Source organism: Enhydra lutris, unplaced genomic scaffold (assembly GCF_002288905.1).
Source record: "Enhydra lutris kenyoni isolate GAN:26980312 unplaced genomic scaffold, ASM228890v2 scaffoldscaffold8, whole genome shotgun sequence".
In the NCBI taxonomy this organism is placed as follows: Eukaryota; Metazoa; Chordata; class Mammalia; order Carnivora; family Mustelidae; genus Enhydra; species Enhydra lutris.
In genome coordinates this window covers 2343622-2370777 of record NW_019154092.1, presented here as the reverse complement: position 1 = coordinate 2370777, position 27156 = coordinate 2343622, and the positions used below count along the sequence as shown (strand labels likewise).

The 27156-nt window shown below is 55.1% G+C and overlaps 3 protein-coding genes across 3 annotated transcripts in view; 2 read left to right on the top strand and 1 right to left on the bottom strand.

Annotated features, from left to right (window-relative positions):
• The first annotated feature begins 665 nt into the window (after positions 1–665).
• Positions 666–10790, top strand: LOC111142381 (tubulin alpha-3 chain). The gene is made up of 5 exons (XM_022495405.1): positions 666–734; positions 4926–5148; positions 6044–6192; positions 6501–7181; positions 10406–10790. The coding sequence occupies exons 1-5, from the start codon at positions 732–734 to the stop codon at positions 10700–10702; spliced, it is 1353 nt and encodes a 450-aa protein (XP_022351113.1). The 5' UTR covers positions 666–731; the 3' UTR covers positions 10703–10790.
• Positions 10791–12667: 1877 nt separating this feature from the next.
• Positions 12668–15142, top strand: LOC111142546 (THAP domain containing 7). The gene is made up of 5 exons (XM_022495808.1): positions 12668–12726; positions 12899–12978; positions 13406–13561; positions 14102–14242; positions 14432–15142. Exons 2-5 carry the CDS (start codon positions 12899–12901, stop codon positions 14994–14996), a joined length of 942 nt encoding a protein of 313 aa, XP_022351516.1. The 5' UTR covers positions 12668–12726; the 3' UTR covers positions 14997–15142.
• Positions 15143–17042: 1900 nt separating this feature from the next.
• LOC111142577 (leucine zipper like transcription regulator 1) overlaps positions 17043–27156 on the bottom strand; it is a 15106-nt gene continuing 4992 nt past the window's right edge. The window contains exons 4-21 of the mRNA XM_022495861.1: positions 26669–26748; positions 26063–26171; positions 25492–25575; positions 23758–23815; positions 23076–23215; positions 22029–22230; positions 21371–21526; positions 21120–21230; positions 20912–21004; positions 20632–20727; positions 20387–20552; positions 20002–20171; positions 19676–19832; positions 18764–18890; positions 18518–18667; positions 17800–17905; positions 17627–17707; positions 17043–17373 (exon numbers count right to left, since the gene is read on the bottom strand). Of these exons, the coding sequence (XP_022351569.1) occupies positions 17257–17373; positions 17627–17707; positions 17800–17905; positions 18518–18667; positions 18764–18890; positions 19676–19832; positions 20002–20171; positions 20387–20552; positions 20632–20727; positions 20912–21004; positions 21120–21230; positions 21371–21526; positions 22029–22230; positions 23076–23215; positions 23758–23815; positions 25492–25575; positions 26063–26171; positions 26669–26748 (2203 nt within the window). The 3' untranslated portion in view covers positions 17043–17256. The remainder of the gene's footprint in view (positions 17374–17626; positions 17708–17799; positions 17906–18517; positions 18668–18763; positions 18891–19675; positions 19833–20001; positions 20172–20386; positions 20553–20631; positions 20728–20911; positions 21005–21119; positions 21231–21370; positions 21527–22028; positions 22231–23075; positions 23216–23757; positions 23816–25491; positions 25576–26062; positions 26172–26668; positions 26749–27156) is intronic.

Below are 27156 nucleotides of genomic sequence, written 5' to 3'. Positions count from 1 at the left end.
GTGAACATGATTTCATGAGCTTCCGATCAACAGTGTCCACCTTCTCAGGAGACCCCTGACCCAAATTTTGCCCTTAAAAATCCTCCCTTATAAGGCATCAGGAAGTTCGGGACTTTGAGCATTGGTTTCCCATTCTCCTGGGTGGCACCCCACCAATAAATAGTCTATCTTCATGGCGAAAGCTCGGTGCCAGTCCTTTACTGGCTAGCTGGGCAAGGTGAAGCAACTGTCCTTTGGATTGGTTACAGGTAGATGATGGGAAGACCTCCAAGAGGGTGGTCATGTTTGCAAAGACCTGAATCAGGAACAGGCAGATGAATGAGCCTGAGGCTCCAAGTGAGAAGGCGACACAATCTTGACTTGAAGCCATTCGCACGCTGGGGACTTAAACGCATGAAAATGTCCAGGTGCCCCACGCAAGGAAAACCACGGCCACTCCAACCTAAAGGCCGAGGAGACACAAGAACTCTCCGCCTTTGGTTCGGCCGCAGCCTTCCCGCCACAGCCGCATCCAATCTGAAGGCGCCATACTCCGTGAGTCAAACAATGGCCAATCGGAAGCGGGATTCTAGGCTTCGGTCCGCCCCGAGGTGCTGACGACCAATTGGCGTCTGCGCAGCGGCGGGCCAATCCCCAGCAGTGTGCACAGTCCGGTGGCGGCAGTTGGGCGCGTGGCGTCTGTGGCGGCAGTTGAGGTCGAGTAGCGGCGTTGGGCAGCAGCTGAGCTCACCATGGTAAGACCCCAGGGCCTGGCCTACATTGGCAGGACCCCGGCCACTCTTTCTCTGTGGGCGAAGCCCGCCACGTGAGGTGACAGGGAGGGGCAAGACTAGGAAGGACGCTGGGACCTGGGTTCCATGGCAGGGGGGGCAGGCGTCGGCTGAAGAAGGGGCTGGGGTGCACACGGGAGGTCCGGGGCTGAGGGGACGAGCAGATCGTCATCCTCTCGCTTGTCTTCTGGGTGTGTGGGCCTCAAGGGCAGCGGCGACCTGCATCATGGGAATGTCTGAGGTTGGGGGTGGGGGAGGGCCGGCAGGTGCAGGTGGCGCCTCAGAAATTGTGCCTTGAAGGAGCCAGGCTGGCAGCTGGGTTTTTGGGGTGGCCTCAAATCAGCCTCTGAGAAGACCAGCCATAGTGTTGGGCCTCTGAAGACTGGGGGGTGGTTCTCAAATTTTCGGGTCCCAGGACATCCCTACAGTATTACAAACGATCCAGGACTCCAAGGAGCTTTTGTTTCATGTGGGTTACATCGATAAGCATTTGTCATGTTAGAAATTTAAAACGAGAAACTAATTTGTTCACTTTGAGGCAGCACATGTTAACATAAATTACGAGTATCCAAGTCAGAATAGCCATAGTTTGTCAACTCTTTGTGGGAAAATAACATTCCATGGGAAAAGCAGCTAGTTCCGTTGGCAACTCAAAACACACAAGTGCCGTTTCTCAAAGACAGCTGTATTTTAGTAGGTACAAAAGTACTTTATGAATATTTTCCATTTTATCACAGTTCTTGAGGATAGAGATTTTTTTTTTAATATATTTAACTTTAGAGAGAGATAACATGTGAGCAGGGGCGGGCGGGTGGCAGGGGGAGGGAGAGAGAGACTCCTCAAGCAGACTCCCTGATGAACACAGGACTGGATCCCAGGACCCTGAGATCATTACCTGAATTGAAATCAAGAGTCAGACGCTTTGGAGGGGCGGGTGCCTGCATGACTCAGAGGGCTAAGTCTCTGCCTTCAGCTCAGGTCATGGTCTCAGGGTCCTGGGATTGAGCCCCACATCAGGCACTCTGCTTAGCAGGGAGCCTGCTAACCCCTCTCTCTCTCTGCCTGCCTCTCTGCCTACTTGTGATCTCTCTCTCTCTCAAATAAAATCTTTATAAAAAAAAAAAAAAGAGTCAGATGCTTGGGTCACCTGGGTGTCTCAGTCGGTTAAGTAGCTGCCTTTGGGTCAGGTCATGATCCCAAGGTCTAGGGATTGAGCCCTACATCCATCTCCCTGCTTCTCCCTCTGCCTGCTCTGCCTACTGCTCCCCCTGCTTGTGTGTGTGCTCTCTCTCTGACAAATAAGTAAATCTTTTAAAATAAATAAAATATGGGACCGTAGGTGGCTCAGTCGTCAAGTGTCTGTCTTGGGCTCAGTCATGATCCCAGGGTCCTGGGATTGAGCCCTGCATTGGGCTCCCTGCTCCGCAGGAAGTTTGTTTCTCCCTCTCCCACTCTGCTTGTGTTCCCTCTCTTATTGTGTCTCTCTCTGTCAAATAAATAAAATCTTTTAAAAATATAAAAGTAAAAAATAAAGAAAAATTTAAAAATCTGCTTAAAAATTTAAAAGAGAAGCTTAACTGAGCCACCCAGGTGCCCCAAGGTTGGAGATTTTATAAAATCAATAATCATTTTTGCTTCATTATGAACATTCTTAAATGAAATTGGCCAATTGATCTTCTTTTTTTTGTCTTTTTACTGTGAGTGCATAAATGTGAGAAATCTAACGAACACTGGTACAGTTTGGTGCCACTACCTTGATTTGTGCTCAAGCACCAGCAGTTTTACCCACCTCTAATTATGCACCATCAATGCAGTTGTGAACATGATGAGAAGGACTGGTCACCTCAGCAGTCCCGACTACGATATTGCTTTAATTTCCATGTATCCTGAACAGGTGTATGGATCTCCAGTGGCCTGGCAACTCCAGATAACTTTGAGGACTGTTGCTGGGTAGGGGATCAATAGAAACAATAGATCATTTATAGGAGGAAACATAGTTTTATTGTAAAGTAAAGGAATGAGGAGAGCTTCTGCACATTTGCTGGTTGGAAGTTGAAGCTTCTGGGTAAGTAGGGCACGAGGTTATCTGGTAAGAATATGAAGAGAGCAGTTGGGCTGGAACTTGTAAAGAACACAGGAAGTTTCAAGTATTTTTTTTCAGTGAGGAGATAAAGCTGACTAAAGAAATGTAAAATTTTAATGATCCAGCTGAGGTTGGCAATGAATTTATAATGGCTTTCTGTTGAAAGCTAGGAATGGAGGCGCCCGGGTGGCTCAGTGGGTTAAAGCCTCTGCTTTCAGCTCAGGTAATGATCCCAGGGTCCTGGGATCTAACCACACATCGCATGTCAGGCTCTCTGCTCAGCAGCCTGTTTCCCCTCCTCTCTCTCTGCCTGCCTCTCTGCCTACTTGTGATCTCTGTCTGTCAAATAATTAAATAAAATCTTTAAAAAAAAAAAAAAAGAAAGAAAGCTAGGAATGATTTCCTGACTGCTTTTTATTTGTTTCATTGGTTAGATAATCAGATGAAAGTGGCCTTGGAGATCACCTAGCACATTGGTCGCCCTCCCCGCCTTTTTAAAGATTTTTAAAATGTATTTGTCAGAGTGAATGGATGAGCACAAGCAGGGGGAGTGGCAGGCAGAGGAAGAAACAGGCTCTCTGCCAAACAAGGAGCCTGATGCAGGACTCTATCCCAGGACCCTGGGATCATGACCTGAGCCAAAGGCAGCCGCTTAACTGACTGAGCCATCTAGGTATCCCATGTCAGTCCCCATTTTATAAAAGAAGAAATTGAGGGATTTTCTCAGGATACAGAGCTTACTGCAGTCATAGCAGGGCTGAGTGAGTAGAAAAACCAAGTCAGGCATTCTGTGAAGTATAGGCTGCTTGGATTTAAGTAAGGCAAAGTGAACAATACGGATTTGCAAATGGTGTGATTGGGTGGAGTCCAAGACTTCCCAGAGTGTAGTTGACTTCCTTCTCTGAAGGAATGAGTTCTTTGTCATTGGAGTTCTTTCTGGAATTGAATGCTTCCTTCTGGGATAGATTCTTGGGGGATTGCAGCGTAGTGTGAATTTCTGTGCCCCTAATTTGAGATATGATGCTCCTGTAATAGAAAACAGGACTTCAAGTTCTTGGTGTATTGTACATTAGGATTTAGGGTAGATAGGACACCTTGAATTTAATTTGATTTCTTCTATGTATTTGTAAGGATAATGTGTCTAAAATAGAACCAATGATTAATGACTGTGCAGTTAGGTTCCTGGCAGGAAAGGTATGATGCAGTCAAAATATGTACTTTGAAGAAAATCTTTAAAAAGGTACTATCTATAAAGCTATGGGCAGGGTCTAAGGAAACCACCAACAGACAGTGCAATGTTGTAGCACTTGTGATGTCTGGTAGCCTTTAACTCCTAGCTTTGAGGGTGAAATGAGGGAGTGGTTACTGGAAGTTAAGAAGGTAGCTTTATGAAAAGCACTGTCTGCTAGTTCCTGGCCTTGATAAACACTCAAGGAACCCTTGGAAGTATGGCAGGAGGGAGCCGGGAAGTGAGCACCCTGACCACACTGTCCTCTAACCTCCCTGTCTCCTGCTGATGCCTGCCATTGGCTAAAGCAACCAGAAGCCAGGGGCAAAGCAGTCCTTTTAATGTAGTCCACATGGGTAAGCCTCCCTGAACACAAACCTAGACAGAGAAAAATAGAGGATATATGTAGATGGGTAGATAGAAGACACACATACAGTGACCAGTGGCACCTGAGCTGTGGTAACCTGTGTGATAGTCCACTTATCCTTCCCTCAGTCTATATTACCTGTTACCCGGTCTTTGGGCAGGACGCCATCAAGAACTAATGTTCTTTAGAGACTAAGTATGACTAGCGACAATGCAGAGCTTATTATTGACAGGACACATATAGTCGCAAACACTTTTGTAAAGGGGCTAAGTCTGGCACTTAGTAGCTAGGTGGTTTAGAGCACCTTAGTTTTCACAGTGACAAAAGGGTCACATAAGCCTTCTGGGAAAGGCTTGTAAATGATTTAGATGATGAAACATATATATATGTATATATATGTTATTATGTTTTGCGTGCCATATAGTGTCGATTGCCTTAAAAACAAGGAGGTCTCAAGGTTTGTGTTCTGGTTCCCAGCGCGAGTGCATCTCTATCCACGTGGGGCAGGCAGGTGTCCAGATCGGCAATGCCTGCTGGGAACTGTACTGCCTTGAACATGGAATTCAGCCCGACGGTCAGATGCCAAGTGACAAAACCATAGGCGGTGGGGATGACTCCTTCAACACGTTCTTCAGCGAGACTGGGGCTGGCAAGCATGTGCCCAGAGCGGTGTTTGTGGACCTGGAACCCACCGTGGTCGGTAGGTACTGGGGCACTTGGGCAGCTTTCCTGGGACAGTGAGAGAGTCTCCCTGAAGCCCCACCCACGTCCCCTGTGCTCCTTTGAATCCTTCCACAGAAAGGATGGGACACGCGAGTATATGCCTGTGGCTGTGTTAGGTGAGAAACTACAGGGTGAGTGCTTAAAGTGTCTTTGGCACCGAGGCTCCTAATGCAGGAGAACCTAATATCCAGGAAAAAGAGGCTGGTAATAGATCCACTCAAGGCCCTCTCAGACCCAGGCAGGTGGTTGTGTAGAGCAGGGTGCAGGGTGCCCGGTCACGGGTCCTTCGTTAACGCTGCCACAAGGTGTTGCTGGTGCACAAGAGTCTTGACCTGCATCTTAGACGCAGAAGGTAAAGAGAGAACATTCCTTGGGATCTACCAGCTGAGAAGCCTGAGGTGGTGGCCAAGGAGAGCTGCAAAGAGACGCACCTTTCAGTGGCAACCCAGGAGGAGACAGAATGTCAGCCTGAAGTCTGTGAGCCTCAGGCCACCTAGGGTGCCCTGTCGGGACTGCCTGGCAGAAGTCACGCTGACCTGGTGACTATCTCATATGTAAGGGCTTCTTAGGCACACTGTTGCTGTAGCTACAGCTGGGAAGAAATAATCGCGTGCGTGCAGGTGTGAGCTTTTTCCCTTCTTTGGGAACCGGTCAGATTGGACTTTGTACCTCCACTTGACTTTTCGTGCTAGGGCCACAGATCGCAGTTGTGGTCCGCATGTCACAGAGAGACATTTCCTGTGAGACATTGACACTGCTGACCCCCAAGGCCCAGCATGTGCGTGGTAGATGCAGTGGGTCCCCGAATCCCTCCCTCTTGGTGAGTTAACAACAGGCCTTAAAGACACGCGGCCCACGCATCCTCTTTGTAGATGAAGTGCGCACGGGAACCTACAGGCAGCTCTTCCACCCGGAGCAGCTGATCACGGGGAAGGAGGACGCAGCCAATAATTACGCCAGAGGCCATTATACCATCGGCAAGGAGATCGTCGACCTGGTCCTGGACCGGATCCGAAAACTGGTAAGAGGGCGTCCTGTGGACTTTGCCCTGGACGGGAGGGCGGGTGGGGATGGGGACCGTGAGGCCACTCTGGCCAAACCCCAGGCCAGACTCTTGAGTCCCCGTCTTCCTTCACGGGTGGCTTCGTGCATCCATCGTCCATCCATCTTAACGTCCGCCTTGCTTTGCTCCTGAGTGTCCCGCGTGTGCGCTGTGGACGATTCGAACGCGTAGCGTCCTGCAGAGGAAAAGAGGAGTGACCGTGGCTCGCTGGAGGTCGGCGGTGTGGCTTCTGCAGGCGCTGACCCACGGTCTGTGATTTCTCTCAGGCGGATCTGTGCACGGGGCTGCAGGGCTTCCTCATCTTCCACAGTTTCGGGGGCGGCACCGGCTCTGGGTTCGCGTCTCTGCTCATGGAGCGGCTGTCGGTGGACTACGGCAAGAAGTCCAAGCTGGAATTTGCCATTTACCCAGCTCCCCAGGTGTCCACGGCCGTGGTGGAGCCCTACAACTCCATCCTGACCACCCACACGACCCTGGAGCATTCCGACTGTGCCTTCATGGTGGACAACGAAGCCATCTACGACATCTGTCGGCGCAACCTGGATATCGAGCGGCCCACGTACACCAACCTCAATCGTCTGATCGGGCAGATCGTGTCCTCCATCACGGCCTCCCTGCGATTCGATGGGGCCCTGAACGTGGACTTGACGGAATTCCAGACCAACCTGGTCCCGTACCCCCGCATCCACTTTCCCCTGGCCACGTACGCCCCGGTCATCTCTGCCGAGAAGGCCTACCACGAGCAGCTGTCCGTGGCTGAGATCACCAATGCCTGCTTCGAGCCGGCCAACCAGATGGTCAAGTGTGACCCTCGGCACGGCAAGTACATGGCCTGCTGCATGTTGTACAGGGGGGACGTGGTCCCGAAAGATGTCAACGCAGCCATCGCCACCATCAAGACCAAGCGCACCATCCAATTTGTGGATTGGTGCCCGACAGGATTTAAGGTAGGACTGGGTGATGCAGAGTGGTTTTTACCTGTCAGCAGCAGCAGACCCAGCACAGCATGCCCTTTGTGGAGAATACCCCCGTTCCATGGCAGCTGGGCTGCAAGGAAAACAAGTTTAGGAATTTGCTAAGGGCATATCAACCACTTCATGTATCCTTATATCTTAGAACCACCCTATAAAGTTTCCCAGGGTAGTATTACTGACATCTTACAGTGTAAGGACTGAGCTGGAGCAGCTGTTAGTATCTTAAAGGCCCCATGGGTGGCAAGTGATGCAGAGCGCATCAGAGACAGTCTGACTGTACATCTGCTCTCTCCACATTTTTCTTTTGCTTACCTGAGTTTTTTAGGTCTGTGGTGTTTTGTATTAGACATCGTGTTTTTTAGACTTTACATAACTTCAGACACCTCTATTCACTGCAGTTTAGGCAAAACTTACAGGTCTGTAAGCAGAATTTTAAATTGGTTACACAGTTTACTGTAGGGGCTGGCGAGTTCACTCTTGTTTCTCCAAACCACACTGGGAATGCTGGGTCCCACGTAATACCCCACTGATGATAAATGGGTGGCTCCTTCAACTCTGTTTAGTGTCACAGTGAAATGTCTGCCAAGAAAAAGGGAACATGTCTTGGAAGTCAAATAACAGATTATCAGGCTCTAGATCTATTATGATTATGCAGCTAAGTGCCTCACTATGCCTGGGTTTGAGAACTCTGTGCCCTTTGTAGTTAAAAGTGATTGTTGACCCTTGGGCTTCTGCACTTGAAAAAGCTGCGGACCCTCCTATTTGTACATCCTGATGATTTCCTAAGGTGTTTGGAGAGCTGTACATTCCAGTCATTTCAGATTGAAAATGATGAGAAGCAGAAGAAATGTGTGTCATCTGGTCCCACTTGGAATGGCTTAGCTTACCTGTAACTGCAGAGAAGTTGACTCTGTCTGGCCCTGTCAGCCCCCACTTTTGTCTGTGTCAGATAACTTGATACAGATCATCTCTGATGGCATAAAAATGATGGATTTAAAGTGACTCACAGGAAAGGGTAAACTTTATGACAGGCTTCACCAATCTGGACATAGCCACAAATCTTACATGGGAAGTTTACAGACCTTAGAAGTTAGAGGTCAAAGTTTAAATCTATTCCATGCATCTAATTGCCAAGTTCTTGACTTGGGTGGAAGAAGTTCTCTTTCAGTCACTGTAACCTTCAGAAGGTAAGGTTATCCAAGGCAGCTTCACCTGGGAGGCACTGTGGGGGTTGCCTTGTGACCAAGCTCCCTCTCCTGAATCTCTGGCTCCTGTGAACCAGCATGAAGGCCAGTCTGTGAGGAGGTACAGAAAGCCATAGCTCTTTTTTTTTTTTAAGATTTTATTTATTTATTTGACAAAGAGAGATCACATAAGCAGAGAGGCAGGCAGAGAGAGGGGGGGGAAGCAGGCTCCCTGCTGAGCAGAGAAGCCTCATGTGGGGCTCCATCCCAGGACCCTGAGGTCATGACTTGAGCCAAAGGCAGAAGCTTAACCCACTGAGCCACCCAGGCTCAGTAAAGCCATAGCTTTACTGGGTAAGGCTCAGTAAAAGCCATAGCTTTTACTGTTCCTGCAGAAGACAGGCCAGCCTCAGAGGGACTATATTGCATTCTCATTGCTCTAAGCTCTTTGTCAGCTGGAGTGTGGTTACATTCTGTGTTCTCTAACCATTTACTCAGGGATACACAATATTCTCTGCTTAAATGTGTTCAGTTTTTTATTATAAAAATGCATATATGTAGCAAAATATTAAAACACTATAGAAGGCTGAAAAGCTAAAGTCCTCTTCCCCTTCCCTGGAGCTTGCTTTCTTCTTCATTCTGTGTATTTTCAAGGGAATATATACTTTTTGTGTTCTGGGTGATGTCAAGAGGCCAGCAATAGGGGCAAAGGATGCAAGTTCTTGTCAGTGACAGAGCTGACTCAGTACACACAAGCCAAAGAAAGCAGGGAATTGGTGGCGCTCCCACTTGGGAGGGACTAGCTGGCCTGGCCTTAAGAGTTGTGGGAGGGCACCCGTACCCCCTGTGTGCTCACCAAGACACTGTCTCAGCATACTCCCAGGTGTTTATCCTCCTGCACAATGATGTTGCCTTAGCCATCAATGGCTCTAGACTGTTTTGTTACCCCAGAGTAAAAATACCTAGGGTTATTTCTAAGCATAAATACTCACATAGTAACCAACTTGTCTTTTTGCCAAGTATATAATATACCTTGAGGGGTGCCTGGGTGGCTTGGTCGTTAAGTGTGTGCCTTCAGCTAAGGTCATGATGCCAGGGTCCTGGGATCAAGCTCTCCGCATCAGGCTCCCTGCTCCACGGGGAGCCTGCTTCTCTCTCTCCCACTCCCTCTGCTGTGTTCCCTCTCTCCCTGTGTCTTGCTCTGTCAAATAAATAAATAAAATCTTAAAAAAAATATATATATACATATATATATATATATATATATATATATATATACCTTGAACATGTTTATATGCCAAGACACAGTTCTCATTCTTTTTCATGACCACAGTGTTTCACTAAATGGGTCTATAAAAATTTAGTTTGCCATGATGGACATTGTTTCCAGTTCTGCCATTAGTACTTTAAAGATTTTATTTATTTATTTGACAGAGACAGAGATCACAAGTAGGCAGAGAGGCAGGCAGAGAGAGGGGGGGAAGCAGGCTCCCAACTGAGCAGAGCTAGATGCGGGCCTTGATCCCAGGACCCTGAGATCATGACCTGAGCAGAAGGCAGAGGCTTAACCCACTGAGCCAACCAGGCACCCACCATTAGTACTTTAAATATATAAAAATGTTCATACATGTAGCTTTGTGCTCTTGTGTGGGTAAATCTAAGAATTGAAAGCATATAGTCAAAGGATGTTAAATTCTTATCAGTACTATCAAAAAATAAAGTACCAGTTTATACAGGGCATCATTTAAACTGGGTCCACAGCTCGTTTTTAAAAGCAAGCTACTGGAGTGTCTGGGTGGCTTAGTTGGTTAAGCATCTGCCTTTGGCTCAGGTCGTGGTCCCAGGGTCCTGGCGGAGCCCCACATTGGGCTCCCTGGTCATCGGGGAGTCTGCTTCTTCTGCCTGCTGCTCCCCCACCTGTGTGCTCTGTCAGATAAATAAAATCTAAAAAAAAAAAAAGCTACCTTTTCTGAGGCCACATTATAATCGCCATATGTTCTCTTTCTCTTGCAGGTGGGCATCAACTACCAACCCCCCACTGTCGTCCCCGGGGGTGACCTGGCCAAGGTGCAGCGGGCCGTGTGCATGCTGAGCAACACGACCGCCATTGCCGAGGCCTGGGCCCGCCTGGACCATAAGTTTGACCTCATGTACGCAAAGCGAGCCTTTGTGCACTGGTACGTGGGGGAAGGCATGGAGGAAGGGGAGTTCTCTGAGGCCCGGGAGGACCTGGCAGCTCTGGAGAAAGATTATGAAGAGGTGGGTGTGGATTCCGTGGAAGCAGAGGCCGAAGAAGGGGAAGAATACTGAATGGGAGTGCATCTGGCTACCATCCCTTTGTATTGCCCCCACTGTAACATTACAAGATATGTTTACCTATTAAAGTTTCTGTATTGAAGGGTCGTGTCCCTTGTGCTGCACCTTGACAGAATGCCCGATCCAGATACCTGCCTTTTCAAAGTGCATTTCCAGTGTAAAAAACATGTTTCCTCTCAAAAAAATTAAGCATGTTCGTATGTTTAGTTACCACTTTACCCCTCGAAGGAAGGCTTCAAAAGGCATGGCTGAGGGAATTAGGAAAAATGCTTTGGTTATTCTTAAATCTTTCACTTATTCTTGGTGTTCCTTTGGAGAATGAACTAGTAATGTTTTTTTTTTTTTTCCCCCTAAATGTGGAGCGCCTACTTTCACCCAGTCCTGTGGGAGGGACCAAGGAGGCAGCTCCACCCAAGCGCTAACGCATTTACTGAGGCTGTTTGCAGCAAGGTCTTTTTGAGGGGGGAGGGGGGATAATTGGTTTGTTTTAAATCTTTTTTTTTTTTTTTTTTTTTTTAACATTATCTATTTGAGAGCAAGGAAGTGAGCACCAGCAGGGGTAAGGTGGGGGTGGGTGGGGAGAGGGAAAAGCAGGCTCCCTACTGAGCAGGGAGCCCAAAGATCAGGCCCTGAGCTGAAAGCAGATACTTAACTGACGGAGCCACCCAGGTGCCCCTGTTTGTTTTAAAGATTTATACATCTTCACTTCAGAAACAAACAGACTCCAAGCAGGAGGGGCAGAGGAAGGGGGAGGGAAAATCCCAAGCCAACTCTGCGCTAACCGCAAAGCCCGAAGTGGGGCTCCATCTCAGGATCCTGAGATCATGACCTAAGCCAAACCAAGAGCAGAATGCTCAACTGACTGGGCTACCCAGGCGCTCCTAAGGCCTTTGTTTTTGTTTTTGTTTTTAATTTATTTATTTGATAGAGAGATCACAAGTAGGCAGAGAGGCAGGCAGAGAGGGGGGGGGAAGCAGGTTCCCTGCCGAGCAGAGAGCCCGATGCGGGGCTCGATCCCAGAACCCTGAGATCATGACCTGAGCCGAAGGCAGAGGCTTAACCCACTGAGCCACCCAGGCGCCCCCTTTGTTTTTCTTTTTAAAGATTTTATTTGAGAAAGTATGAGAGGTAAAAAGGTCGGAGGGAGAAGGAGACTTCCCATGGAGCAGGGAGCCTGATGCGGGACCCCATCCAGGACTCTGGGATCATGACCTGAGCTGAAAGCAGTCGCTTAACCAACTGAGCCACCCAGGCACCCAGCCTTTGTGTTTGTTTTTTTTTTTTTTTTTTTGATTTTATTTATTTGAGAGAGACAGCATGAAAGGGTCGATGCGCAGAGGGAGAAGCAGGCTCCCCGATGAGCAGAGGGCCTGATGTGGTCCAGGATCATGACCCGAGCCGAAGGCAGCTGCTCAACCAACTGAGCCACCCAGGTGCCCCCAAGCCTTTGTTTTTATCCCTAACTCAGCTGCCTCCCTGCCAGAAGGAACAAGAAAACCTTCTGCCCATTTACATTTTCCCAAAATGTGACCCAGTGCCCACCGCACACCCATCCAATTTATAATGTTTTTCCCGGAGTAAGCTATGAGCACTGGACTTTGTCAGGTTCTTTGGATCATGCATCGTGGTCCCTTTGTTCTCGCTGGAGTTAACTTTCTTGCAGTCTAGTCTTTACCGGGAGCCAGCGTGAGTCCCAGGACCCTGCCGGCTTCCCGCTTCCCCGCCGCCAGAGCTGTAGGCCGGGACTCTGCGCCGCCAAGCGAGACCGCTCCTTCGGCGCCTAGGTGCTAAGAGCCAAGAGCTAGCGGGAAAGACAAAAAGAGGTCCCTGTGTGTGACGGCGCACGCGTTCAGGTAGGCTGGGACAGCGCAGATCCCGCAGCGATCTTACGCTCCCGCCGCTTCCGGGGCCCGCCCCGCCCCTCGGGCCAACGCCCTGCTCTTCCGAGTCTCTATGGTACCAACTTCCACCGCGCGCCACTCCTCGCGAGACTTCGGCGGCGCAGCAATGGCGAGATCGTGAGTGCCGCTGACGGGAGTCAGGCGAACGGGCTGGGACGGGGCTCGGGCGAGATCGGGCCGGGGGAGACCCGGCAGGCCAGGGCCGCCTGGAGCGGAGCGGCGACTGGGGGCGCGAGGCCCCTTGGGGCCGGGACAGCCGCCCACGACCAAGCTCCCGCCTCTTCCCCAGATGCCGCGTCACTGCTCCGCCGCCGGCTGCTGCACACGGGACACGCGCGAGACGCGCAACCGCGGCATCTCCTTCCACAGGTCAGCGCGCGTGCGTGCTGGCGCGGGAAGGTTAACGTGCGCATGCACCCGTTTTTCCCCTCTTCGTGGAGACACGATTGCGCATGTGCCATCTTCTCTTTGGCGCGAGGCTTGTACTTGTAGATGGGAGAGGGTGAAAGGGGCGGTGCCGGTGCGACTGAGTCTAGGTGGGAGAGGAAGCACGGGAGATCACCAGCCTGGGGCCTTATGTTCTGTGACTCTTACCTGCTAGGTGGTACTAAGGAAGTTGCTCTCCTTGAGGCCTCAGTTTCCTCATCTGGGCTTGGGAGGACGGTGTTTACCCGGAGAGGTGAAGGGAGGTCTGGTGGTGGCGTGTGCAGGACCAGCCCTTGCCGTCTGGAGAGCTTGGGCAGCTGGAGCCCAGGGTTGCAGACACCCTGGTGCTCACTGGTCTGTGGCTCCACAGACTTCCCAAGAAGGACAACCCGCGGCGAGGCTTGTGGCTGGCCAACTGCCAGCGGCTGGACCCCAGCGGCCAGGGCCTGTGGGACCCGGCTTCCGAGTACATCTACTTCTGCTCCAAACACTTCGAGGAAAACTGCTTTGAGCTGGTGGGAATCAGGTGAGCTTCCTTGGCAAGCATCGCTGGGGCAGGGTTTGAAGCATCAGAGTGGCTAGCCGATTGGGGCAGCTCTAGGGCCGGGAGAGGAGGATCCTGGAGTCACTCGCTGGGGGACAGACAGACCTGGTTCCCAGTGTGGCTGCATCTTTCCAGCTTTGTACCTCAGTGACAGTTAAGACCCGTCCCCTCAGGATAACTGTGCCAGTGACAAGGGAGAAAAACATTAGCTTTTTCAGAGGTTGTTCCTTAGGACCTAAGTCCTCCCAGCAAGCCCACAGTGAAATTACACTTTTGGCTGGTCAGCCTAGCTCTGGTGCAGCCTTTCTACACACTGAAATTTCGAGGAAGAGAATGGTGTCACTCTTATCTAACTTGGTTTTCCCTAAATTAAGTGCTTGCAACATGCCTACCCACCTCCTGTAGCGCTAGTGTGGGAGAGCCCGATCTGGGGCGCTGGGGGCATGCTAGCTCTGTGCCCTGCGGGTTGCCCTGGGTGGCAGGATGTGTTGTCCATCTCATCCAGGCTGCTTTCCCCCACAGCGGGTATCACAGGCTGAAGGAGGGGGCAGTTCCCACAATATTTGAGTCTTTCTCCAAGTTACGCCGGACAACCAAGACCAAGGGGCACAGTTACCCACCTGGCCCCCCCGACGTCAGCCGACTCCGGCGATGCAGGAAGCGGTATGTGTGCTGTGGGTGGAGGGTGCCTTGCTCCCATCCCAAGCCTGAGAGACGGGTTTATTTAGTTTGTTTGCCAGCAATCTTGCTGGACAGGGTTCTGAGCCAGCAGAGTGGGCTCGGTGGGCTGGTGAAGTGGAGTCTGGCATGGCCTTGGCCTGGCCTATTATCTCTCTCTCTCTCTCCTCTCAGCTGCTCTGAGGGCCGAGGGCCCACGACTCCATTTTCTCCACCTCCCCCTGTTGATGTTACCTGCTTTCCTGTGGAAGAGGCTTCGGCCCCTGCTGCTTTGCCTGCCTCCCCTACTGGGAGGCTGGAGGCTGGCCTCAGCAGCCCCTTCTCAGACCTCCTGGGGCCCCTGGGTGCCCAGGCAGATGAAGCAGGCTGCAGCGCCCAGCCCTCACCGGAGCGGGAACCAGAGAGACAGCCGTCCCCGCTTGAGCCACGGCCTGTCTCACCCTCGGCCTATATGCTGCGCCTCCCACCCCCGGCCGGCGCCTACATCCAGAACGAGCACAGCTACCAGGTGGGCAGCGCCCTGCTCTGGAAGCGGCGGGCTGAGGCCGCACTTGATGCCCTGGACAAGGCCCAGCGCCAGCTGCAGGCCTGCAAGCGGCGAGAGCAGCGCCTGCGGCTACGGCTCAGCAAACTGCAACAGGAGCGGGCACGGGAGAAGCGGGCACAGGCAGATGCTCGCCAGACTCTGAAGGAGCATGTGCAGGACTTTGCCATGCAGCTGAGCAGCAGCATGGCATGAGTGAGGGGCTGTTGGCCCCAGGGCTGACATGAAGGGCTGCCTGGTGGGGCTTCAGCCTCATCCTCCCTCGGAATCCGCCTGGAAAGGGACCCAGTCTGAGCTGTGTCCACCAGACCTGCCAGATGTAATAAAGTGGATTCTAGGAGGCCCTGCTATCTGGCTCAGCTGGGGCTGGGGCCCTACCCCTGGAGTCTGAGCTCTCAGCTACGGAGAGCAAGAAGTCCCAACTCTTTCCTGCCTCTCCTCCTGCAACTCCAGCCACCCCCCCAGGGTTTTCTGAGGGACAGGATGGTGTGAGCAGAGGCCAGGGGCAGCACTAGGAACCCTCTTCTTGGTACCTGAACAGCCCAGACTTAAGCAGTCTCACCTCTCTGAAAAAAACACTCATGACACCCAGGCCAGATTCAGTTTGCAAGGATACCTGCATGGCTTCCATCCGCTGGCCCGGTCGGCCCAGCATGGCACCTCAACCCCAGCCTGCAGACCAGCTACCTACCCCCTTAACCACTGTGCTGGGCTCATCTGAAAAACGGACAAAGATGGCAATTTCTGACCTGGTGCTATATGCTTGGCAAGTAGTAAGGGCCCAGCAATGACACTTCTGGGCCCAGATGTTTGGGAGGAGGTGGGCAATCTTAGAGGCACCCTTGCAGATAGCAACCCTGGCCTCAACCTGAGTCCCCATTGTTGTTCAAGTTGACTGGAATGTAGGCATCCCCACACCTGTGATGGGCAAATGGCTCAGGGTGCTGGCTGGTTTTAACTGCACACGTAATCTCCCTGCTGGGTTTCGGCCACGATAGCCCAAGAGCATAGCTAAAATCTCCCTAGTCCTGGAAAGTGCCACGCAATGTCCTGAAATTGGCTTTCTAGGGTCCGTGGTGTGTAAGTTCATTTATTCATGGGTTTAGAAGAGGTCAAGCAACTGGTTATAAGGGTCCACCATAGAGCAGGGTCTGCCCATCATTCCCTGGAGTTTCCAGGCTCAGAGAGGCTTGTCTTGCACTGGCCCGTTTCCTTGTTTGCTGGCGGCCTTATGGACTCCCCATGCCTAAGGGCGCCTCCCTGTCACTGGGGCTCCCCATCTGTCTGTATAAGGCACCTGTCTGTATATGACATCTGTCATTAAGGGCCGAGGCATGGCAGGTGCCATGTTTGCATGGGGGCACAATGGGAAGGAAGGTGTGAAGGATTGTTTCCCCCAAAGTAGCTTCCTGATAGCTAGGGCAAGAGGGTCCCTGGGGTTCTTGCTGCCAGAAAGGAGGCAGAATAGTGCTTTCTGTGTTAGTGTGGAGTCCCAGGGCCTTCTGTTGACAGATGAGAAGAATGTGGTGGCCAGTCCTTAGCTTTCTAGCCTAGGCAGGAGCCTCTAATGCAGTGTGGGAGCAAGACAGCCTTGGGAATCCAGGGTTCCCCTTGAAGCACAGCCCTCCCCCACCCCCACAACTGGGACACCTCAGATGGGGCGGGGAGTTGCCAACCCCGAGTCCTGGCGTGTCCCAAGCGCTTTGGACACATGTTCTGTCCCCCGCTCAGGGAGGGCCTATGCCCATGAGGTGTGTCTAGTAGATTAGCACTACTGTGGTCTTAATGGCATGTCTATGACAATAAATAATTAGGGATACATGGGGACCGGGGGGGGGGCCACCTCCACTGACTTCTCCCTGGCGCAGCTGGGGGCCCCTGATGTGCACACAGTGGGGAGGGATCCTGCAACTCCTCTGGAAGCCAGGCCCTGGCCAGAGTGGCCCTTCAGGCTAGGTGTTGACTCGGGGCCCTTCACACCCCAAAATTCATCTGGAGTCCAATTCCATGTGCCCATTCACAAACTGTGGGTGGCAGTAGGGGCCCTTAACAGCCACTTCCGTGAAGGTGAGGGGGTACTGTGTAGCTCCCACGTCAGAGGGGCCTTGGCATTACGACCCAGCGGCCAAATCCACAAGCCATGCAGTCCCTGCTGGATGGGCGGCCCCACACCAGGTCCATGATGGGCTCTCCCATTGCTGGGCCCTGGCTTTCCACCCATACCTCCATCTGTGGAGAGGATTCTGGCCAGGGTTGGGGGGAGGGTATCTGTTTCAACATCCACTCCCTGTGGGACCTGTGTCCTCAGCAGTGAAACGGGGCAGAGACCCCGTGTTCCCTTTCCCTTTGAAGGCTCGGGGAAGCCGGCCCCTTGGCTGACAGGTCCAGTAGTCTGCAGTGGGCAGGGCAGGAGCAAGCACGGTGATTCCTGAGTGGGCCAGCACCACGTGGGCCCTCATATGTCAGCGCCCAGCTCCGCGCACTGCTTGTCAGAGATGTGGGAGGCCAGGGAGTCTATGATGTCAAGGAGCAGCTGCTGGCTCAGCGAGCGCAGCGTGGGTAGCTTGGAGACCTGCGGGAGGCAATTGGAAGGAACTGGATGGAACGAGACTCCCGTGAGGGCCAGGGTGCCCTTCAGAGTCCACCCCCACACACACACCCGAGCTCTCGCGAGCCAGGGTACAGGTTGATTGAGTGCCCCCCCCACACCGCCCCCGGGGCCTACCGCCGCAGGAGAGAAGCTGCTTCCATGCGCCCCAACCCGCACCCGGCCAAGGCCAATGCCAAGGGCCGGGTGGCCAGTGCAGGGCTGAGAGGACCCTGACCTTGGTGAACTGGTGCACGATGATGTGCAGGCAGTGCCGCTTCATGTCCAGCGCCTGCGTCTTGTCGGCCGCCTCCAGGATCTGGAACAGCAGGTTCCTTGAGGGGCTGCTCCCTCTCTCAGCCACCCGACCCCCCGAGGCTTCAAGGAGGCCCATGGGCACCCGTGAGCTACCTGCAGTACATTCTGCACAGTCACGTTCATCTCCAGGTTCTGCTTGCAGTACGCCTGCAGCCGGTTGTTGTAGAAGCCGTAATAGTAGGGGGCCGCAAACAGGTAGCTGGGGGCTAGTTAAGGAGCTGCTGGCCCAAGGAGCTTGTCCTCCCGCCACCTGCCCATCTCCCCGGGGAGGGTGCAGCTGGAGCCCCAGGCCCAGCAGAGACAGAGGAAACCTGAGCTGCCTCCTGCCTGCTCAGAACAAGGAAACCCACCCTGACACCAGGCGCTGGCCCAGGGCTCCCATCCAACATGCTCTCTATACAGACTCTGAAGTACTCAGGGCTTCGTCCAGACCCGAAAAAAATCCCAGAAAGCCTCTCCTAAGAAAACACCCACATTCCCATTTGGAGGACTGACCATGGCCTCAGAGCCCTGGAAGGCATCTCGCACCCAGTTCAGACCCCTAAGGAGTGACAGGACCAGGAATCCCACCGTGGTGATCTACTCACCTGTCACATGGGACCTTGACCGACCCCTTCCTCTGGCCAGTGATGAGGGTCAAGAATCCACCCACCCCTCCTGGCTGCAGACCCTCTGTGCCCACCGACCAACCCCTTCAGGGAACCCCGGGAGAGCACCAGGGAATCCTTGGAGCGGGCAGCCAGGACCAGTCTGCCAGTCTCCAAAGCCGCCTGAGGTGGGCCCTGGGTGCGCCCCCTGGCGGGGAGGATGCAGAGAGTCCTCGGGCGGCATGTTGACCTCCCCGTAGTAGATGTAGCGCAGCATGGACTCGAAGGCCTGCCTGCTGGGCACCATCTCCCCGATGGAGATGTTCACCTGGCCGTCCTCTGGCATGAAGGACCGGAACATGGCCTCAAAGTAGCTGCAAACAGGGGCAGGGGGTTCCTGGCTCACAGCAAATGCAGGCAGGGTGCGGGCCTGCCCAGCTCCACCACCACACACCACTCCCTCCACCCACCTGGAGCGGGCGGCCAGGATGGCCTTGTGGGCCGGTCTCGGGTGCCCGTCCAGTAGCAGAGTGATGTCACAGAACTCCGCACCTGCTCCCTCCAGGTATGCCTTCATGTCCTGGATCAGAGATGTGCCTGGTGGGGAGCCCCAGGGGTAGTGTGGGGGGACCTTGAGCAGAGGCCTCTTGCTCCCCCAGCAGACCCTGAGCCATTCGGGCCTCAGGGCTCCATGGACACTGCTTCTTGCCCATCTTGCTGCCCTGAAAACACCACCCCTGGGGGCAGAAGCCCTACTCTGGCCTGCCCCCCAGAGTCTGATCTCCCCAACTCAGCCCTGCGAGCCCTCCTCCCTTCCCTTGTGCTTATTAAGCTCCCTCTGGTCCTGGAAAGTACTGTGTCCTGACACATGTCACTCAGGGCCAACCGCCAGAGGCAGCACAGGCCCTGGGGAGTCAGGGGATGAATGAGACTGTGCTGTCCCTTCCCGGGCTAGGTGGGGACAAGGGAAGCACCAGAACATCTGAAGTGTTCGGACCGTGCTTGCCCCTCACTAGGCCCCAAAGGGTGGGCACACCTAGAAGAGTAGCTCAGGGACTAGTCACCGTGACTGTGGATGGGAGCCATCAAACCTGATGTTAGTCCGGGTAGCCACCCTTGCCAGACAGGGGCCCTGTGTCCACCTTCAGAAACAGGCTCAGGAGAATTCCCGCTCTCAGGATGCCCTGTGGGTCGGGGCGTCTTCCTTCCAGGGAGCCCGAGCTGTCTGCCTATGCCCCTGAGACCCAGAAGCACTCTGGGTCCCCTGCACACAGACCCCACCCTGAAGGCCGGGCAGGTCCTTCCACAGCTCCCATCTCTACCCAAGATGAATGCCATCCATCCCTGTCTGCTGCTCTCAGGGACGGGGCCTGGGTCCCTACCGATGTCCATGGGCTGCTCCGAGGGGGTGCGGGGAGGTGGCTGCTGCTTCCGCCGCACGATCTCCACGATCAGTGGCGAAGAGAGGCGCTCGAACTCCTTCATCATGATCACCTGGTTGAAGTGGGACTCCTTCACCACGAAGTTCAAGCAGTGCTCCTGGGACACACAAGCCGGAGCAGGCAGGCAGGGTCAGGCCTTGGCCCAAGGGGCAGCAGCCCGGATGGGATGGCTTGCCAGGGGCGGGGTGGGGGGATGGGGGGAGGGAGGGTTGCCAGAGTGCCAGCTGCGGTAGGCAGGCGGGGTGGGACCTGCATGCCGGCCGCACCTTTAACTGGCCCAGCTGCAGCCTGGCGGCGCTCTCGCACACAACCAGCACATTCTGCAGGTCCACGGAGGCTTCGATGTACTGTCGGCACAGCTGCTCCAGGCGGCAGAGCTGGAAGCTCAGGGCCAGCTTGTACACGTCCATGACGAGCAGCACGTCCTCTACGTGGCCTGCAGCCCAGAGCTCCCTGAGCCTCGGGGACGCACGGAGAGGGAGGAGGCACGCGGCAGCGCATAAGGGAGGACAGGGCCCGGGGCTCCTTCCGTGGACATCCGGGACAGTGGACAGCAACTCCACCACACGAGTGGTCGCAGATGGTCATGGCCGCTGAGCCTCAGGCTGTCCACCTGCCCACCCTGCTCCCCGCACCCCCTCACCACCGCACCTTTCCGCGGGTACTTGATCTTGTCCGTGTAGAGGAACTGCATGAGCACTTCGAAGGGCCGGGCCTCAGCCTCACGGATGGCCACGTGCAACAGGGGTGGCCGGGCTCCCCCCGCTGCCCCACCAGGGACCTCCCTGGGAGCCGGGGCTGCCTCCTCCTCCAGTTTCTGCAGGGAGAGGAAGGGGAGCTCAGGGGCGCCCCAGGGCTGCTGGCGCCCTGGCCAGAGGGGCAGGGCCACACCTCACCTGGGCCAGCCGTTCCCGTGCCTGCACGATCTTCCTGCGGAGCCAGCGGCTCCGAGCAGTGACGATGGCCACATGGCCCTGCACGCACTCCTCTTTCTATAGCAAGAATGACACCTTGGTGGGCAACATGGGACCCTCCTCCTGGCAGGGATGGAGGCCCCGCCAGCCCCAGTTGGGGGGGCCTGGGATTTCAGGAGCGAGTGGGAGGCCAGTCGTGCCTCGGGGCACAGCCCTCACCCTACAGGGTGGCAGGCAGGCTGGGCACAGGGAAAGCACCCACCTCGCCCAGCACAAACTCCACATCGCAGAACTGGCGGCTCTCCCACAGACGCCCGTAGTCCTCATGCAGCGTGCACTTGGGGTAACAGGAGAACTGCCAAAGGAGACCCCAGTGTGGCCACTGGCCCAGCCCCTACCCTCCTCAGGGTGACACATTCCCAGCCCATCCACCCTGGCCGGCCCCCCTGCTGTCAGCCCGCCAGCCCCACCTGGAACCGGTACATCTCCCCACTGCGGATGTTGTTGTCCACTGTGCCCCCAAAGATGTACATGGCGTCTGAGATCACCGCGGCTGCGTGGAAGAGCCTTCCGCTTGGCAGCTGGGTGGAAAGGGGTGGGGAGACGGTAAGTAACCCCGACCAGTACTTCTCTGAGCCTCAGTCTGCCCATCTGTGAAAGGGGCTGACCACAGGACTGGCGCCGGGGAGGTGGCAGTGACAGTCTGGGCGCCAACCCTCACCTCAGATGCTGGCGGGGCAGGCTGCTTGGCTGTGGTGGTGCCAAAGTCCAGGCCAAATACATCACGGGACTTCTTGAAGCCACCTCGGTCCTCAGAGGCCAGGCCAGGCGCCTCCTCAGAAGATGATGCTCGCTCTGGCACCTCAGCCCCGCCGACCTGGAGGGGATGGACACGTGAGCATGGGACCAGTCTGCCAGGGCCAGGCCGGGCAGCAGACACCAATCTCCTGCCAACCTTGCTCGAGAGCAAGAGCGCTTGGGGCCACATCTGGGAGTGGCTGAGCCACGGGCTTGAGGGGCCCTGGCAGCACAGCTCAGATGGGACACCAGCAGCACTCAAGCTGGGAGTTTTGGCAGGACACCCACAGCACTGCACAGACAGGGCCCGAAGTGCCGTGTTGAAAGCCCGCAGGCTGGAAGAATGGAGAACAGGGGCCCAGGGCCTCGGGTCGGGCCAAGACAGGTATCCAGGGCCTCGGGCCTCAGTCATCCTGGCTCTCTCCTCTGGTGGGCTGTCTGGAGCCCCCCGGGGAGCCCCCTGAGGCTGTGGGAAGCTGTGGGGCATCAGGGGCAGCTAAGTCAGGATCCCCGCCCCCTTGGGCCACAACCCCCCCAGCCCTGCCTCGGGAGCCACGGCCACTGTTCCGGGCAGCACTTGCCTCGCTGTCGGAGCTGGGCTGGACGACCTCCCAAGTCTGGAAGTCCACATCGTAGCAGTGCAGCTCATTAGGCAGTGTGTTGTCCGCTGCGCCCCCAAACACATAGAGGTGGCGGTCGAAGGCCACCATGGTGTGCCCATAGCGCCGCTGTGGGGGGGGTGGGGAGCCACGAAGCAAATGCTCGGTGGGGATGCGCGTCCACCTGGGGGCACGTAAGAGGAACCCAGTGCTGGAGTGGAGGCTCTGACTCCCCCACGTCCTCCACCTGGGGCACCCAGCTGGCTCAAAGCAGGGCCTAAGCGCATCCGCCCAGTGCCCCTCATCCCCTTTCGCTCTAGCAGCCACTCTGCCTGCACCCCCTTGGGCGTCCCCCCCCAGCCATAAAGCAGGCAGCAGCAGCAGGCGGGAGGGGTGGCCTCTGTACGGTGAGGCAAACCCACTCTCTGGGGAACAGAGACGTGTCCACAACTCGGACACGTGTGACAATCCCCACAGCCAAGTTAAGTCCTTGCTCCCAGGACTCCCAGGACTCCACCTTCTGACGCTGCTCCTACATCCACCACCCTCCCAGGACTTCCCAACACCTTCCAGCACATCCTCTCTTTGAAACCCAAATGATCCTGGCCAGGCAGGCCACGCCATCTGGCTCCAAGCTGCTCCCCACTACTGCCCCCGCACCTGCTGCCCCTGCCAGCGGGTGGGGGCTGTAGGGGGGCCATTCAGCAGGCAGGAGATCTGCCTGTGCAAAGCCCAACTCCGGGTGGCAGGGGCCCTCGATGCCCATCTGGGGGGTGGGGGTGGGGCGGAGGAGCTCTGTAGGAGACTCCATGCTAAGCACCTCACACCAGCAGTGTGTCTCCATGGGAGATGGTACCTGTGTGAGGCCCACACGGCGGGATGTGCCCCCCTTGCACAGCCTCAAGCAGGCCGGGTGCGTTTGTTCCACCTACGTGGGGACGAGGGTTGGGGAGCAAAGGGTGCAGGCATGATGCCGGCCAGGCGGCCGTCAGGGGTGCCCACCACCAGTCCCAGCACCAGGGCGCTCACGTCTTGTCTTTGAATTCGAACTGAAAGAGGTTGTTGGTTATCTTGGCTCCACTCTGCCCTGAGAACACGAACATCTTGTCCCGGCACACGGCCACTGGGAAGTTGCAGCAGGACGGCGGGATCTCGCCGCTCTGAGCCACCTGGGGTGGGGAAGGCAGCTCAGCCAGGGCCCTCATGGGACTGGGTGTGCAGGTGACACCGCTGAATCGGGACGACTTTCATTCTTGAAACTTCTTCCATCAGTCAGGGTTCCTAGACTAATTTCTGTAGAACAGAGTAGAGCCCCACCTCGTCCACCTAAAATGGGCCCAGTTTCTAACAGTTGAGGCTAAAAATCATCACTACAAGTGAAAGATAACCCAGGGTAGAGACAACGGAGCAGTCGGACAGATCGCCCAGAAAGAGCAACAAGTAGGACACCCGCCAGCGGGCTGAACTCGCTGTGTTCAAGTAAGGGTGGGTTCTACCCAAGCCACACCAGTCACCAGACGTGACTCGATGCAAAACCCAGAGCCTTTAGTCACTAGGTAAGGGCAGCGGAGATCGGGCAGGAAGTCGGCAAGGAGGCGGCTGAGGACAAGGCTGGGCTTTGGCAAGAGGAACAAAGCAGCCCCTCCCCGGCCCCCCAAAACCCTCATCTCCCTGCCTCCCCTGCCCCATCCTGGCCCCCCAAACTCCTCACCTCCTCCCAGCATGTGAGCTCTCGGTCCTGGAGGCCAATGGTCCACATGTCATTCAACCTGCATTAGGACAGGGGAGTCAGGAGCTCCGAAGCTGGGGCTGGCGGCAGGGTGGGCCTGGGCCCAGCCAGGAGGGATGGCTCCAGGGAAGGACACATCACACAGGGCTCGGATCAGGGGCCTAGGGAGCAGCCATGAGGTGGGAGCTTCAGGGCAAGGGGGGCTGGCTGAATCCCTTCTCTATGCACCCTGCCAGACAGGAACACGTGGCCTCATGCACAATGTCTAGCCACTGTGGCAATGTCAATCTCATTGGGCTGACTCCTGGGGGCTAAAAGAGGAGTTCCAAGAGGCAACACTCGCAGAAGCTACCACTAAGGGGCGCCTGGGTGGCTCAGTTGTTAAGCATCTGCCTTCGGCTCGGGTCATGGTCTCAGGGTCCTGGGGTCGAGCGCTGGATCGGGCTCCCTGCTTGGTGGGAAGCCTGCCTTCTCCCTCTCCCACTCCCACTGCTTATGTTCCCTCTCTCACTGTGTCTCTGTCAAATAAAAAAAATTTTTTTTTAAGATTCCATTTATTTATTTATCAGAGAGAGACTGAGTATGAGCAGGGGGAGCAGCAGGCTCCAGGCTGAGCAGGGAGCCCGATGCAGGACCCTGGGATCATGACCTGAGCCGAAGGCAGATGCTCAACCCTCTAAGCCACCCAGGCTCAGAGCCCCAAATAAATAAAATCTGTTCAAAAAAAAGAGAGAGAGAGAGAGAGAAGAAACTACCACTAACATTGTCACCGCTTGGAGTTGGTCATTCTTCTTCTTTTTTAATTAAAATTTTTTAGTAACTGCTACACCCACTATGGGGCTCAAAACTCACAACCCCAAGATCAAGCTCTTTCAACTGAGCCTGCCAGGCGCCCTACCCCTTGGAGTTTCTATGATGCTGAGATCTTGGGGAATGAGCACATACTACTTTTATAATCAGAAAAATACAGCAAAGCCAATTGTCTAAAATGAGGGGGAAAATGCCCAGTACACAGGCAGGAACCCTGTGTTGTCGTCCACAGGGGAGGGGCTGGGTCTGAGGCCTGCTTCTGCCACCACGTGCTCACATAGGCCCCTCAGGGTCCCTCTTCACTTCGGGCCTGAGGATTTTCTTTTTTTTTTTTTTTTAAACAGATTTTTATTTATTTATTTGACAGAGAGATCACAAGTAGGCAGAGAGGCAGGCAGAGAGAGAGAGAGGAGGAAGCAGGCTCCCCGCGGAGCGGAGAGCCCGATGCGGGGCTCCATCCCAGGACCCTGAGACCATGACCTGAGCCAAAGGCAGAGGCTTAACCCACTGAGCCACCCAGGCGCCCGGGCCTGAGGATTTTCACCCAGCAATTCAGGGAGCCACCATCTACCCCACAGCTCTGACAACACCCAGCCAACCCAACACCCACCCAACACCCAGTGCAGCCAGGAGAGACCAGCACGTCTGCAACAGCTGTGCAAGTGTGGGCCTGGCCTGCTGCCCCCTTGGATGCCCCCAGGAGGCGTCCTCGGTGGGACTGGGCGGGAGTGTCCCTCAGTCGCCCTCTACCCCCATCCCACCCATCATCTTCTTCCCCTCACTCCTGTGCACACGACCCTCCTGAGACTCCCTGCCAGCCCGAGCCTGACCCCGCCAGGAAGGCCCGCTCCGGGGCTCAGGACACTGGTGGGGTTGCTCAGAGGTGGGGGGCTGGGCACCCCCTACCTGGCATTGCCGTCGTAGCCAGCGAAGATCCACAGCTTGTCACTGTACACTGTGGCGCCGTGGGCAGACCTGGCGACCGGCAACCTGTAGCGCAAGGCTGGGGTGAGGAGCAAGGCCACCCGGCACAGACCCGAGCCTCACAGCCCCACGGGGCCAGCCGGGCCCCCAGAGCTGCCACGCCTACATTTGCTGATGCCAGGGCTCTGGGGATGCCAGCCAGGGGTCATGAGGCTGAGCTCATGAGGCAGGGGCAGGGGGATGAGGAATTCAGATGTTCACGGGGTAAAGCCCCCTCCCGGCCAACACCAAAATATCAAAGCTGGGGGTAGGGGTGTTCCTCACCAAGCTGGACCAGAGAAGTGCCCATCAGCAGTCCACTGGGGCCCCCTCTGCACTTTGAAAGGAGATAATCTAAGGGCAGGGTGGAGGCCTCAGACAGGCACAGCTGGGAGTGAGCACAACTCAGGCCTCTCTGGGCCTCGGGCTCTTCTTCTGTAAGGCTACAGGGGACCCAGTGCAGGAGCCTTTAGGACACCCCTCACCCCCTGAAGGTTTCAGCGAAGTCTCTCACCGTCCTTCAATCTTCCACTCCGTCCACTGGCCAGTTGCAAACTTATATTCAAAAAGGTCATTTTTATTCTTCAAGTTAGAATTGGAGTAAATGTCCCCAGTGTAGCCCCCTGGATAGAGAGAGGGAGAAACGGTCATACCCAAAGACAGCCTCTCAGAGGCTTTAAACCCCAGGAGACAGGGGCAAAAGCTGGCCTCCCTAGACGTGTCATGGGATTTCCTCTGTCAACCTTGGGGAGAACCTACTGCCTGCCTGACCCCGCCATGGGCTCTGGGGATCCAGAAATGAGCAGAACCCTGTCCTCTGCCCCTGGCGGAGTGACAGAGGAGGGAAGAGAGCCACCACCCTCCCGCCCGGTCACAGTGGCAGACCATTCCAACCCCACGAGAGCGGCACAGTGAGGGAAAGGGACCCAGAGGGCCACAGGGGCCCTTGCGAGGCCCCTAGGCCAGTGCAGGAACCCAGAGGACTCCGGCAGAAAAAGACAGCATATGGACAGAGAGAGACTGGCCGGGCACCGCGAGCGAGCCCCGGGCCAGGTGGCAGGACAAAGGAGCTGCAAGCCCTAAAGAGGGCACGGGGTCCCGGAGGTAAGAGGCAGCTCACCGAAGACGAACATGCTGCTTCCGTAGACAACAGCTGAGTGGTGGTAGCGGGGGGCCGGCGGGGTGCCGGTGGTGAAGGCCCTGGTGTTGGGGGGGATAAGTTGCAGGGTGGGGAGGGGGTGGTCAGTCAGCAGGGGTCAGCTGTGCAGTCCAAGCTGCACAGGGCACCCCCTGCCAACCCCAGGATTCCTTTCATTTTTTGCATTTTATAGGCAATACCTATCTCATTATAGAATCTTTATATAATTTTATTTTTTTCAGCAGGCTCCACAGGGACCAGCATGGAGTCCAACACGGGGCTTGAACTCCCGACCCTGAGATCAAGACAGGAGCTGAGACCAAGAGTCGGATGTTCCACCAACTGAGCCACCCAGATGCCCCTCGTTATAGAAACTTGGAACAAAAATGGCTGATAAAGAAGGAAACAGAACCAGTGAAAGACTTGCCAGAAAGCTCCATCTGTAGCTTTAAGTCACCTCCCACCCCCCA

Excerpts from the sequence above, each read along its gene's own strand:
- LOC111142381 (XM_022495405.1), top strand. Across the intron at positions 5,149-6,043 it reads CCTGGAACCCACCGTGGTCG|ATGAAGTGCGCACGGGAACC; the intron begins GTAGGTACTGGG and ends TCCTCTTTGTAG. Across the intron at positions 6,193-6,500 it reads TGGACCGGATCCGAAAACTG|GCGGATCTGTGCACGGGGCT; the intron begins GTAAGAGGGCGT and ends GATTTCTCTCAG.
- LOC111142546 (XM_022495808.1), top strand. The coding sequence starts at position 12,899 with ATGCCGCGTCACTGCTCCGCCGCCGGCTGCTGCACACGGGACACGCGC. Across the intron at positions 12,979-13,405 it reads CGCGGCATCTCCTTCCACAG|ACTTCCCAAGAAGGACAACC; the intron begins GTCAGCGCGCGT and ends GTGGCTCCACAG. Across the intron at positions 13,562-14,101 it reads TTTGAGCTGGTGGGAATCAG|CGGGTATCACAGGCTGAAGG; the intron begins GTGAGCTTCCTT and ends TTTCCCCCACAG.